The 13,004-nt window shown below is 36.0% G+C and overlaps 1 protein-coding gene across 3 annotated transcripts in view; it reads left to right on the top strand.

Moving 5' to 3' along the window:
• GALK2 (galactokinase 2) overlaps positions 1-13,004 on the top strand; it is a 140,281-nt gene that overhangs the window by 24,938 nt on the left and 102,339 nt on the right. For all 3 annotated transcript variants that reach the window (XM_042942087.1, XM_042942088.1, XM_042942086.1), the window contains exons 2-3: positions 1,319-1,407; positions 6,280-6,403. In XM_042942087.1, coding sequence (XP_042798021.1) covers positions 1,319-1,407; positions 6,280-6,403 — 213 coding nt within the window. The remainder of the gene's footprint in view (positions 1-1,318; positions 1,408-6,279; positions 6,404-13,004) is intronic.

Raw genomic sequence — 13,004 nt, 5'->3', positions numbered from 1 at the left:
GTGAACAGCATGGAGCAGAGTAGTGATAGTGTCTTGGAGGGATGATAGAATGAGACGTGAAAAGAGAACCAAAGACACTAATATAAACAGTTTCTGATGGCTATCCAATTCCGAGGAGGCCATCTTGAATACCTTCCATATCTTTCTATCATTATAATAGATTTCCTTTTTCCTTGATCTGTCCTTGGTGTGATTTTCTGTTTCTTACAACTAATTAATCTTTAAGATCAGTTAACTAATGGGTGTCTTGAATATGATAGGCTTTAACAGATATTTATTGTCCTGGTGTTATTATTCAGATACACTATGATGTGGAACTATAAACAGTGGACGGGTATTCATAGAAGTGCATTGAGATGACTTAATATAAAATTAAGTCTATTTTAAGAATTTTGGATCTAGAAGAGGCCTGTAAGGAATATCTAGTTCTAATTTCAAAGAAGAGAGGCCAAGGGAAAAGGATTTGCCCCACTGAAATTAGAACTGTGGTCTCCTGATATCCAGTCTAGTTTTCATTTGACTACTTGTATTGTACTGGGTTGAATAGTGCCCCCCAACCCTCATTCATGTCCACCTAGAACCTCTGAATATGACCTTATTTGTGCTAGCATCTTTATATACTTCTGTAATCAAGTTAAGATGAGGTCATAGTGAATTAAGGTGGGCTCTAATCTAATAAGACTGGTGTCCTTATAAGAACGAAAAGCTGAGATACAGGTAGAGACACATAGGGAGAATTCTATGTGGTGACAGAGGCAGTTTGGAGTGATGCAGCTGTATCCACAGAATGTCAAGGATCAATAGCTACCACCAGCAACTAAAAAGAGGGAAGGAAGGCTTCATTCACCTGTACAGGTTTTTTTTCAGAGGTGCATGGCCTTGCAAACACTCTGATTTTATACTTCTAGCTTCCAGAATAGTGAGGTAATAAATTTCTATTATTTTAAGCCAATCAGTTTGTAATATTTTATTACGGTAGCTCTAGGAAATTGAAATACTTTCCCATACTACTTCTTTTAAGATAAAGAGATTTTTCTCTGAATATCATTGAGAATTGTACAGAAAGTTATATTCTTTACAACTGAAGCTAATCGTTTTTCCTGTTGAGTATATCCATTTTTTTTTCTTTACTTTTCTATGTGCTTAGCTATACTCTTGTGTCACTGAGGGAGTCACTGTATTGTCTTAAATAGGATTTTCAAAGAAGTATGTCGGTAAAAAATTTTGCTTTTCTTTTTAGGAATAATTAATTTGTGTGTGTGTTATGGGTTTTTCTATTATATAGATATTCTGAAATATTCTACTCTTGTTCACTCAGATTGATGAAGCTAAAGGAAATGTTTAACTCTAAGTTTGGATCCATTCCCAAGTTTTATGTTCGAGCACCAGGAAGAGTCAACATAATAGGTATTTTAAAATTTCTTTCTCTTAATTGTTTCTTCCTTTGGTAAGATCTAAATTGCTGTTAATACATTTTTTGTATTAATTTTTCCCAAGAAAACTGAAAAAATAGAATATTTCCTATGTATCTTAGTACAGCAAGTAAAGCTTTTGCATCTGGAAATTGCATCTTTCCCAATCCATGTTGTTAGTGTTAACTTTGTCCATTTATTTTGAAAATTTGTTGAAATTTTGTTGTTAATATGATTTTTGTGAGAGAGGAAAATATTTTTCTGTGCCGCAGGATAAATTTTCAAATTTTGGTTAGTAATTTTCATGATTTTACATTTACTCATTGGGTTAGAAGAATACTGAGAAGCCTTTTTAAAAGGGTGGGTAACTTCAGGCTCTGTGTTGACAGCTCAAAGCCTGGAGTCTGCTTCAGATTCTGTCTCTTCTCTCTCTCTCTCTCTCTCTCTCTCTCTCTCTCTCTCTCTCCCCCTCCCCCACTCATGCTCTCTCTCTCTCTCTCTCTCTCTCTCTCTCTCTCTCCCTCTCTCTGTCAAAAATAAACATAAAAATTTTTTTAAAGGGTGGTGACCTGAAGAATGAGTAGGTTCTATCAAGAGAAAACAGGATGAGGAACTGAGAAAAAAACAGGAGTCAAAGGAGGATTAAAAAGAGAACTTCCTATAATGGAAAATGTAAACATACAAAAAACTCCCATGTATCCAACAATTATTATTATATTTAAAAAAATGTTTATTTACTTGAGAGAGAGAGCACAAATGGTGGAGGTACAGAGAGAAAGCGGGAGACACAGAATCCAAAGCAGCTCCACACTGTCAGCGCAGAGCCTGATGGGGGACTTGAACTCACAAACCGTGAGATTATGACCTGAGCTGAAGTCAGACACTTAACTGACTGAGTGACCCAGTTGCCCCCAACAATTATGATTATCAACTCAGGTGATCTTATTTTATTTTGAAGCAAATAATGGAGGATTTTTTTTTTTTTTTTTTTAAAAAGGGATGTTTGAGTATGGTTAAATGAGGGAGGGAGGAGGAATAGAGTAAAGCCAGTGGAGAGAGAGAGATTATAGATAACTGAGAAGGGAGGAATTGATGGAGCAGATTTCCTGAGAAGGCAAGAGGGGCATCAGAAGAGGGCTACTTTGATTCTTTTAACAGAAGACATGCAGGTTGATGTAGATAAATGTATAACTTAGGTAGAGAGGTTGAGGGAGTTCTTGTGGAGGTTAGATGAAGGAGGTGGGGTTTAAGTAGAAGGGACATTTGAAATAACCTTGTGAAAGGTGGGAGAGGGAGATGACTGGAGGAACAAAAGGTTTTCTGGGTAGCATTGAAATCTGGCTAGAGCTGGAGACTGTAGAATTGGAAAAGTACCAACCTGCAGAGTTGTTCTTTCTTCTCCCCCTGAGCTAGTCCAAGGTGCCAATGTTTGATCTAAGGTTGTTTTGAATTGAGGTTGCAAGCGAATGACAATGGCAGCAGGAAGTTGATGATACTAATAGGAGAGCAGGTGAAGTTATGAATCCTGGAATCTATGCTGGGTAGAAAAAGGAAGAAAGGCAGGAGGGAGCTTATAAGGTAGAGAGGGCAAAAAGCAGTCTGACAAACAAGTTAGTGGGAGGAACAGTAAGAGAAATGGCAGGACGGAAAATGTTAGTAAAGAATATGCTATTTGAAACCAAAATTTCATAAGTGAAAAAGTTCCAGGTGATAAGGTCTATAGTCATTACTGGATTTGTCAAGGTGCTAGATGGCCGAAGCAGAGAGGAGGTCAAGTTCTCTGGAGGTCAAGAGATTAGGCAGCTGGGGCTTTGGATTAGGTTGTTTACCAGGATTGGGATGGAGAGGGGCTGGAACGAGATAGCTAAGGTATTCAGGGAGGAGCAGTGTGTCTAAGAGAGAGATGAAAGGAGAGGAGAGAATGTGGCATGAGCCTTTCAAGAACTGGAGGATGGGAAAAAGGCCTGGTAATAGCAGAGTGGAGGAGGACATCAGCAACTCTTCAGTGTTGCAGGAGGCCTGCAAAGAAGCAGTTTTCTCGGAGGAGAGCCATTTTATCTAGTTGTGGGGGTGAGGGTACCAAACTAAGAATTTCCCTGACGAATAATTCTTACTCTAGTAAATTCAGTGACTATCTTCTGATTTAAAAAAAGGGGGAGGATTATGTTCCCATATAGTTAATTTACTTAGTGCTTGGGATGAAATGAATTTCTGAAGTTATTAAAGCATTATTATACTTACCATTAAAATATTCAAAATGTAATCATCTTGTTCTCCTCACCTGTGAGCAGTTCCTGCTCCCTTCTTGCCCGTCACAGGGATGTGGGGTAGGGTGGAGTAGGGAGTGGGGATATTCCATCAGTTTTGACAGGGGCAGGAATCTGTCATTTCCAGAAGGCTGTCATCCACACTGTGGCTTTTACAAAAAACCTGGTGCCTCCCTCGAGGTCTGCCTATTTAAATATGCGTTTTCTGACCCTCCCCCGTTCATGCTCTGTCTCTCTCTGTCTCAAAAATAAATAAACGTTAAAAAAAAAAATTTTTTTTTTAAATAAATATGCGTTTTCTATTTGTGAACCACTGTTTTATATTATTGTCTTCTTTGAAGGAAGTTGGTGAGAAAGGCAGCTTTGAAAACCACTTCTCCATGTGAAACTATCAATCCATAAAAAAAAAAAAACCTTTATCATTTCATTTTAAAGGCTACATCAATATGGAAAAGATTTGCTACCTTCTATATTAATAATAAGTATTAAAAAATGCAGTTGTGCAGTTGAATTGTCTTCCATTCATTTTGTGTTTCTTAGTTGGTTAGTGTTTGCCATAGGAACAGTCAGATATGAAAACCTGTCTTGGGGAAATATAAATGAGCTTGCTTATTTTGCTTATTTCTTTCTTGAATTGTTATTTTGTATTTCAATCTCATGAATAACAACCTTGAGTTTAAATAGCAATCTGGAGAAAATATGATGGTGTAATAGGAAATAAAATTCCTACATATGATTCATAGAGGAATTAGAATGCATAGAATAGTTTGTTTCCTATATTTTCTTATTATATATAAAATAGTGCAGATTAAAAATTCTTTTTCTTCTTTTTTTTAATTTTATTTTTTATTTTTTAAAATTTACATCCAAATTAGTTAGCATATAGTGAAACAATGATTTCAGGAGTAGATTTCTTACTGCCCCTTACCCATTCAGCCCATCCCCCCTCCCTTCCCTGGTTACCCCTCCAGTAACCCTCAGTTTGTTCTCCACATTTATGAGTCCTTCTGTTTTGTCTCCCTCACTGTTGTTTTTTTATTTTATTTTATTTTTTTATTTTTAAAATTTACATCCAAATTAGTTAGTATATAGTGAAGCAATGATTTCAGGAGTAGATTCCTTAATGCCCCTTACCCATTTAGCCCATCCCCCCCCCCCCAAACCCCTCCAGTAACCCTCAGTTTGTTCTCCATATTTATGAGTCTCTTTTGTTTTGTCCCCCTCCCTGTTTTTATATTATTTTTGTTTCCTTTCCCTTATGTTCATCTGTTTTGTCTCTTAAAGTCCTCATATGAGCAAAGTCATATGATTTTTGTCTTTCTCTGACTGACTAATTTCACTTAGCATAATACCCTCCAGTTCAATCCACAGAGTTGCAAATGGCAAGATTTCATTCTTTTTGATTGCCAAGTAATACTCCATTGTAGATATATACCACATCTTCTTTATCCATTCCTCCACCGATGGGCATTTGGGCTCTTTCCATACTTTGGCTACTGTTGATAGTGCTGCTATAAACATGGGGGTGCATGTGTCCCTTTGAAACAGCACACCTGTATCCCTTGGATAAATGCCTAGTAGTGCAATTGCTGGGTTGTAGGTAGTTCTATTTTTAGTTTTTTGTGGAACCTCCATACTGTTTTCCAGAGTGGCTGTACCAGCTTGCATTCCCACCAACAATGCAAAAGAAATCCTCTTTCTCCACATCCTCGCCAATGTCTGTTGTTGCCTGAGTTGTTAATGATTGCCATTCTGACAGGTGTAAAGTGGTATCTCATTGTGGTTTTGATTTGTATTTCCCTGATGATGAGTGATGTTGAGCATTTTTTCATGTGTCGGTTGGCCATCTGGATGTCTTCTTGGAGAAGTGTCCATTCATGTCTTTTGCCCATTTCTTCACTGGATGATTTGTTTTCTGGGTGTTGAGTTTGATAAGTTCTTTATAGATTTTGGATACTGACCCTTTATCTGATAGGTCATTTGCAAATATCTTCTCCCATTCTGTCAGTTGCCTTTTAGTTTTGCTGATTCTTGCTTCTTTTTTTTTTATCCTAGCTGTGTCTAGCACATTCAGTACAACTTATCAATGCCAGTCTAATTTGTTAGGCATTTATTTAGGCTAAAAATATAAATAAAGCAAAGTCCTCAACTTTAGTGAGTACGTTGGCTAACAAGGAGGAGAGTGAGAGTCACATAATGTTAATACAAGGCAGGGTGTGTTAAAGGCTTCAGCCGTTCATATTTTAAAAGGTAATATGAAAGAGCAACAGGAAAAGGAGAGATTACTGTTCTTGATACTCCATATAACTAGTCACAAAACAAAATATTTGAAGATGATCACTATGAATTAGAAAGTAGAAAAAAACTTGTGAAGATTTAAAGAAGTCTAAAAATTAACAGAAACTAATAACTAATATGCTAGCAGAAGTTTCTGGCTCAGGTGTCTGGGAGAGAAAGAAAACTTTCATTTTCTGTCCATAGTATTTTTATTTTCTGTTAAAACCTGGCTCGTGGTCAAGTTTTTCTTGTATGTCAACCTACTTGAATTTCTCTTGTTCCATTTGCTAGCAATGTTAAAAACTCTTTCTCTTTCTTTCTAGGAGAACATATAGATTATTGTGGGTATTCTGTTCTTCCTATGGCTGTAGAACAAGATATGTTAATAGCGGTGGAACCTGTGGAAACACAAACTCTTCAACTAGCCAATACAAATCCCTTGTACCCGTGAGTATTTAGGATTGCTACCGTGAGTAACGGTGCATGTGCATTCATAGCCAAATGAACTTTTTAGAAGAAATCAAATTTATAATACATCATTTAATTTATTGACAATCTGTATCTGACTTCCAAAGGAATCTGAGGCTGCTCTTTAATATTTGTTCCTTTTTATTCATTTGCTCATTCATTTAAAACACGTTTACTGAAGACTTACCATGTGTCTTGACATTGTTTTTGATACTGGGCCATACAGAAATGAAAATAACTCTGTCCTTGCCCAGAAGGTATTTATCATCTATTTAGGCAGCTGTCTTCAGCAAAGTTGGTGGTGCTGCCTTTCTTATGTTACTAGGGCACCCTCTAATTCTCTTGTAACATCTTACCACGCTGTATTACAATTACCTGCTTACTTGCCTGTATTCCCCCAGTAGATTATAAACTCTGTGACTTTAGGTACTGTTGTCTCTCCAGTGCTGTAGGCTCAGTGACAAACTTAGAGTCGGTGCATAATAGACCTAAGTTTCTAGTACATATGCTTTATCAAGTTAAGGACATACTTTTTTGTTTGCAGTTTTTTAAAAATTCTTAGTTTGCCAATATTAAAAAAATCTGTTAATGGGTATTGAATTTTATTAAATGTCTATTCAATATAGAAGAGCAGTTAAGGGGCGCCTGGGTGGCTCAGTCAGTTGAGCATCTGACTTCGGCTCAAGTCATGATCTCGCGGTCTGTGAGTTCAAGCCCCGAGTCAGGCTTTGTGCTGATGGCTCAGAGCCTGGAGCCTGCTTCCGATTCTGTGTCTCCCTCTCTCTCTGCCCCTCCCCCGTTCATGCTCTGTCTTTCTGTCAAAAATAAATAAATATTAAAAAAAATTAAAAAAAAGAAGAGCAGTTAAAAAATACTATGAATTAACGATGATGAATTTTCTAATTTTGAAGTATCTTTGCATTCCTAGGATGAGTCCTACTTACTTATAGTATGGTATGATGGATTTGATTTGCTAATTACAAAGAGATTTGGGCATATGACTGGTAGATTTTATTTTTGGCTATTGTTCATTGGCCAGTTTGCCTGTAGTAATGTTCATTCATTCAGTAAATATTTTATGTGTGCCTTTAATAAGGCACAATACCAGGTTATGCAAGATACAGACATTTCTGACTTCTATGTTGAATCCTTTAAAGAAAACTTTACATTGTCTCAAACACAATTTGTGTCATTATTTGTAAACATTTAAAACTGGGTGCATAATAATTTCTCATGTTGATTTACCCAAATTCACTTCAACATTTCCATTTATGATGAATATATGGATTCAGTTGCATTTTTTGACAAAAGCAGAGCCTGAAGACAAACTTGAATGAAGGTAGAGTATTTGGGATATGATCCCAGGAGTGGTATGGGACAACATAGAGAATGACTTAGGGAAGCAGAGATGAATTACTAAAGCAGGTAGTCCCTGCTATAGGTAAGAGTCTCCATTCTCCCAGGACTCCTAGGAAGGATGCAGCGTGTCTCCCAGAATTATCCACAAGTTGTGTAACATTCATTGAGTGGAGATACCGTAATTTATCTATTCACCATTGATGGGCATTTAGATCAATCCTAGCTTTTGGCTATTATGAATAATGCTGTTAGTGTTATTTGTGTACAAATTTATGTGTGGATATGTATTTCATCTTTGGGGGTAAATATCTAGGACTGTTTGATTTACCTTTTTAAGAGCTTGCCTGTTTTCCAAAGTGGTTGTACCATTTTTCATTCCTATCACCAGTATATGAGAATTCAGTTTGTTCTACATTTTTGCTAACATGTCTTTTTAAATCTTATCCACTCTCATAAATGTGTAGTGGTTTTAATTTTAATTTCACTAACCAATGATGTTGAACATCTTTTCATGTACTTATTTGTCATCTGTTCAAATCTTGTGCCCAATTTTAAGGAGGATTTTCATCTTCTACTATTCACCTACAAGATTTTCTTTTATATTGTAGATACCAATCCTTTGTTAGATTAATGTTTTGCAAATATTTACTTCCAGTCCGTGGCTTGGATTTTCATTTTCTTTACTATGTCTTTTGAAGAAGAATTTTTAATTTTGATCAAGTCCAATTTATTGATTTTTTTTTCTTTCGCAGTTTGTAGTTTTTGACTGTTTTTAAGAAACCTTTGCCAAACCCAAGGCACTAAAGGTTTCCCCAGTGTTTTCTTCTGGAAATTTTATAATTTTAGCTCTTGCATTTAGGCCTATGATCCAGTTTGAATTAATTTTTGTATGTAGCATAAGTGTTGAAGTTTATAATTTTTTGTATATGGCTATCCAATTGCTTACCACCATTTGTTGAAAAGATGATATTTTCCTATTGAATTACCTTGACAGCCTATGTTGAAAAGCAGTTGCTAATAAATGTATGGATCTATTTCTGGACTCTATTCTGTTTTATTGATGTATTTGTCTATCTTTATGCCAATACCATACTATCTGAAAACTATAGCTTTTTTGAGTATGATTGATGTACAATTTTACATTAGTTTCGGGTGTACAACACAGTGATTCAACTTCTCTATACCTTATGTTGTGCTCACCACAAGTGTAGTCACCATATGTCACCATACAACACTATTGCAGTATCATAGACTACATTCCTGATTCTGTGTCTTTTATTCAGGTAATTTATGCATTCCATAACTGGAAGCCTGTATCTCCCACTCTCCTTCATCCTTTTGCCCATCCCCCTACTCCCTTCTGGCAACTAATAGTTTGTTCTCTGTATTTATTTGATTTGAGAACAAATCAGTTTGTTCTCTGATTCTGATTTTCTAAAAAAATTTTTAATGTTTATTTTTGAGAGAGAGACAGAGTGTAAGTGGGGGAGGGGCAGAAAGAGAGGGAGACACAGAATCTGAAGCAGTTTCCAGGTTCTGAGCTGTCAGCACAGAGCCCGATATGGGGCTCAAACTCACGAACCACAAGATCATGACCTGAGTGGAATTCGGACACTTAACCGACTGAGCCACCCAGGTGCCCCTGATTCTGATTTTTGTTTGTTTGTTTATTCATTTGTTTTCCTTTTTAGATCTCACATATGAATGAAATCATATGGTATTTGTCTTTCTCAGTCTGACTTATTTCACATATCATAATACCTTTTATGTCCATTTATGTTATCACAAATGGCAAGTTCTCATCCTTTTTTATGGCTGAGTAATATTCCGTGTGTGTGTGTGTGTGTGTGTGTGTGTGTGTGTGTGTGTGTACACACTACATTTTCCTTATCCATTGATTGATTTTTGGACACAGATTGCTTCCATAGCTTGACTACTATAAATAGTGCTGCAACAAACACAGAGGGGCATATATCCCTTTGAATTAGTGTTTTCATCTTCTTTGGGTAAATACCTAGTAGTGGAATTACTGAATCATACGGTATTCCTATTTTTAATTTTTTGAGGAACCTCCATACTGTTTTCCTTGGTGGCTATACCAATTTACATTCCCATCAACAATGCATGAAGGTTTTGTTTTCTCCACATCCTGTCCTTTTGACTCTAGCCATTCTGACAGGTGTGAGGTGATATTTCATTGTGGTTTTGACTTGCATTTCCATGATGATTAGTGATGTTGCGCATCTTTTCGTGTATCTGTTGGCTATCTGTATGCCTATTCAGATCCTCTCCCCATTTTTTAATTGGATTATGTTTTTTGGGTGTTGTATAATTTCTTTATATGTTTTAGATATTAACCCTTTATCAGATATATCATTTGCAAATATCTTCTCCTATTCAGTAGATTGCCTTTTTGTTTTGTTGATGATTTCCTCTGCTGTTCAGAAGATTTTTATTTTGATATAGTCTCTCTCATATATACATATATATATATATATGCTTTTGTTTATGCATATATATATATATATATATATATATATATATATATATTTTGTTTGTTTGTTTGTTTCCCTTGCCTTAGGAGGCATTTCTAGAAAAATGTTGCTACTACTGATGTCAGAGAAATTAGTGCCTATGTTCTCTTCTGGATTTTATGGTTTAATGTCTCACATTTAGGTTTTTAATCCATTTTGAGTTTATTTTTCTGCATGGTGTTAGAAATAGTCAGGTTTCATTCTTTTGCATATAGCTGTCCAGTTTTGTCAGCACCATTCATTGATGAGACTATCTTTTCCCCATTGTATATTCTTGCCTCCTTTGTCATAGATTAATAGACCCTATATGCTTGGGTATATTCTGGGCTCTCTACTCTGTTACATTGATCTATGTATCTGTTTTTGTGGCAGTACCATACTGTTTTGATTACTACAGCTTTGCAGTGTACCTTGAAATCTGGAATTGTGATAGCTCCAGCTTTATTCTTTCTCAAGATTGCTTTGGGTGTTTGGGATCTTTTATGGTTCCATACAAATTTTAGGATTGTTTGTTCCAGTTCTGTGCAAAATGGGGTTTGCATTGAACTTGTAGATTGCTTTGGGTACTATGGAAATTTTACCATTATTAACTCTTCCAAACCACGAGCATGGGACATCTTTCCATTTTTTTGTGTTGTCTTCAGTTCCTTTCATCAGTGGTTTATAGTTTTCAGAGCAGAGGTCTTTGACCTCCCTGGTTACATTTATTCCTAGGTCTTTTATTCTTTTCAGTGCAATTGTGAATGGAATTTTTTTCCTACTTTCTCTTTCTGGTACTTAGTTATTAATATATAGAAATTTTACCAATTTCTGGGTATCAACTTTGTATCCTGAAAACTTTATTGAATTCATTTATTACTTCTAATAATTTTTTGATGGAGCCTTTAGGATTTTATGTATATAGCATCATGTCATCTGCAAATAGTGACAGTTTAACTTCTTCTTTATTAATATAGATGCCTTTTATTTCTTTTTCTTGTCTGATTGCCGTGGCTTGGACCTCCAGCACTATGTTGAATAAAAGTGGAAACAGCGGACCTCCTTGTCTTGTTCCTCATCTTAGAGGAATAGCTCTCAGGTTTTCATCACTGAGTAGGGTGTTAGCTGTGGGTTTTTATTTACAGCCTTTATTATGTTGAGGTATGTTCTCTCTAAACCCACTTAGAGTTTTTATCACGAACGGATGTTGAATTATGTCAAATGCTTTTTCTGCATTTATTGAGATGATCATGATTTTTATCCTTCATTTTGTTGATGTGGTGTATGATGTTGATTTGCAAGTATTGAACCATCCTGCATCCCCAAAGTAAATCCCAGTTGATTGTGGTGAATGATCCTTTTAATATATTGGTGAATGTGGTTTGCTAATTGAAAACTGTAGCTTTATAAGAAGTCCTGGAATCAGGTAGCTTAAGTCCTCTAATATTGTTTGTCTTTTTCAAATTTGTTTTGGCTATCCTAGATCTTTTGCATTTCCCTATTAATTTTAGAATCAGCTATTCAACTTCTATGAAAGAGCATGCTGAGCTTTTTATTGGGGTTGTACTTAATATAGAGATCAATTTGGGAAGAACTGACATCTTAACAGTATTTACTCCTTCAATCCATGAACATGGTATATCTCTCCACTTATTTAGGTCTTCAATTTTTCTCAGAAATATTTTGTTGTTGTAAGGGTGTATGTCTTGTACATTTTTTTCTCAAACTTTTCTCTAAGTATTTATTTTTTGATGATATTGTTATTGTAAATGGTCTAGCCCAGTGCCTGACATACCCAGGGTAGACACTGGGCAAATGTTTGTTGGAAGAACAAGTGAATCAATGCATAAAACGTGTAAGTGGAAATTACCAGTGTAGTAAGTCATAACTGCTCATTTTCAGGAGTTTTTCCCTAGCATTCTGCAACATGGGTGCAAGAGTAGAGAAAGCAGATGGGTGATACAATGCAGGAATTGGGAAAATGTGTGCCTGCTTTTGAATGTTAGGAAATGGCTGGGCAGGGAGACAAGACAAGGATGCTAGAAAGAAAAAACAGGAAATATCTAACCAAAGAGAAGATTTTTTTCTATGACAGATTTAAACTATATTCCTCATTCTGCAAAAACTGGCGTTTTTCAGCTGTTTTCTTGACATTTCTCATGTAGCCTCCTATATCTGTCCAAATTCCCTCCTCTACTTTTTTTCTATATACCCCCACCCATGACTCCCACTTCTTAGTTTTCTTTTTCTTTGTGGTGACTTTCAAGATCTCTGCTTAGCTAGGAACAGAACTTGATTAGTTTTGCTAACATAATTTTATCTGCTTTCCAAATTGTGTGACCTCTTATTGACTGTGAGCAATATATTTTAACTCCTGTGGATGAGAGTAAAGAGCTTGTGAGCTGGAGTCATACTGTGTATGTCCTTGGAGAGCCACTAAACCTCTCTGAGCCTCCAGGAAGGCCTCCCTTCTCCACTCTAATATGCTGATTATAGAGATGATGCCCTCTTGGTCTCATTTCCCATTCCACATTATACACCATCATGTGACAGTAGTGTGTGATCATGATTTGTATTCATGTTGTCTCAGCTAGATTACAAATGCTTAAAAGATAAGCCTTTTACTTTTTACCTTTATACTCCTACAAATGCCTTGCATATTTAAATATTTTTCTTAGGCGATGATGTGTCCCTGTTATCTAGTTAAG

Source organism: Panthera leo, chromosome B3, assembly GCF_018350215.1.
Source record: "Panthera leo isolate Ple1 chromosome B3, P.leo_Ple1_pat1.1, whole genome shotgun sequence".
Classification (NCBI taxonomy): Eukaryota; Metazoa; Chordata; class Mammalia; order Carnivora; family Felidae; genus Panthera; species Panthera leo.
The sequence above is the reverse complement of the archived record's forward strand: the minus strand, read 5'-3'. Positions and strand labels throughout refer to the sequence as shown.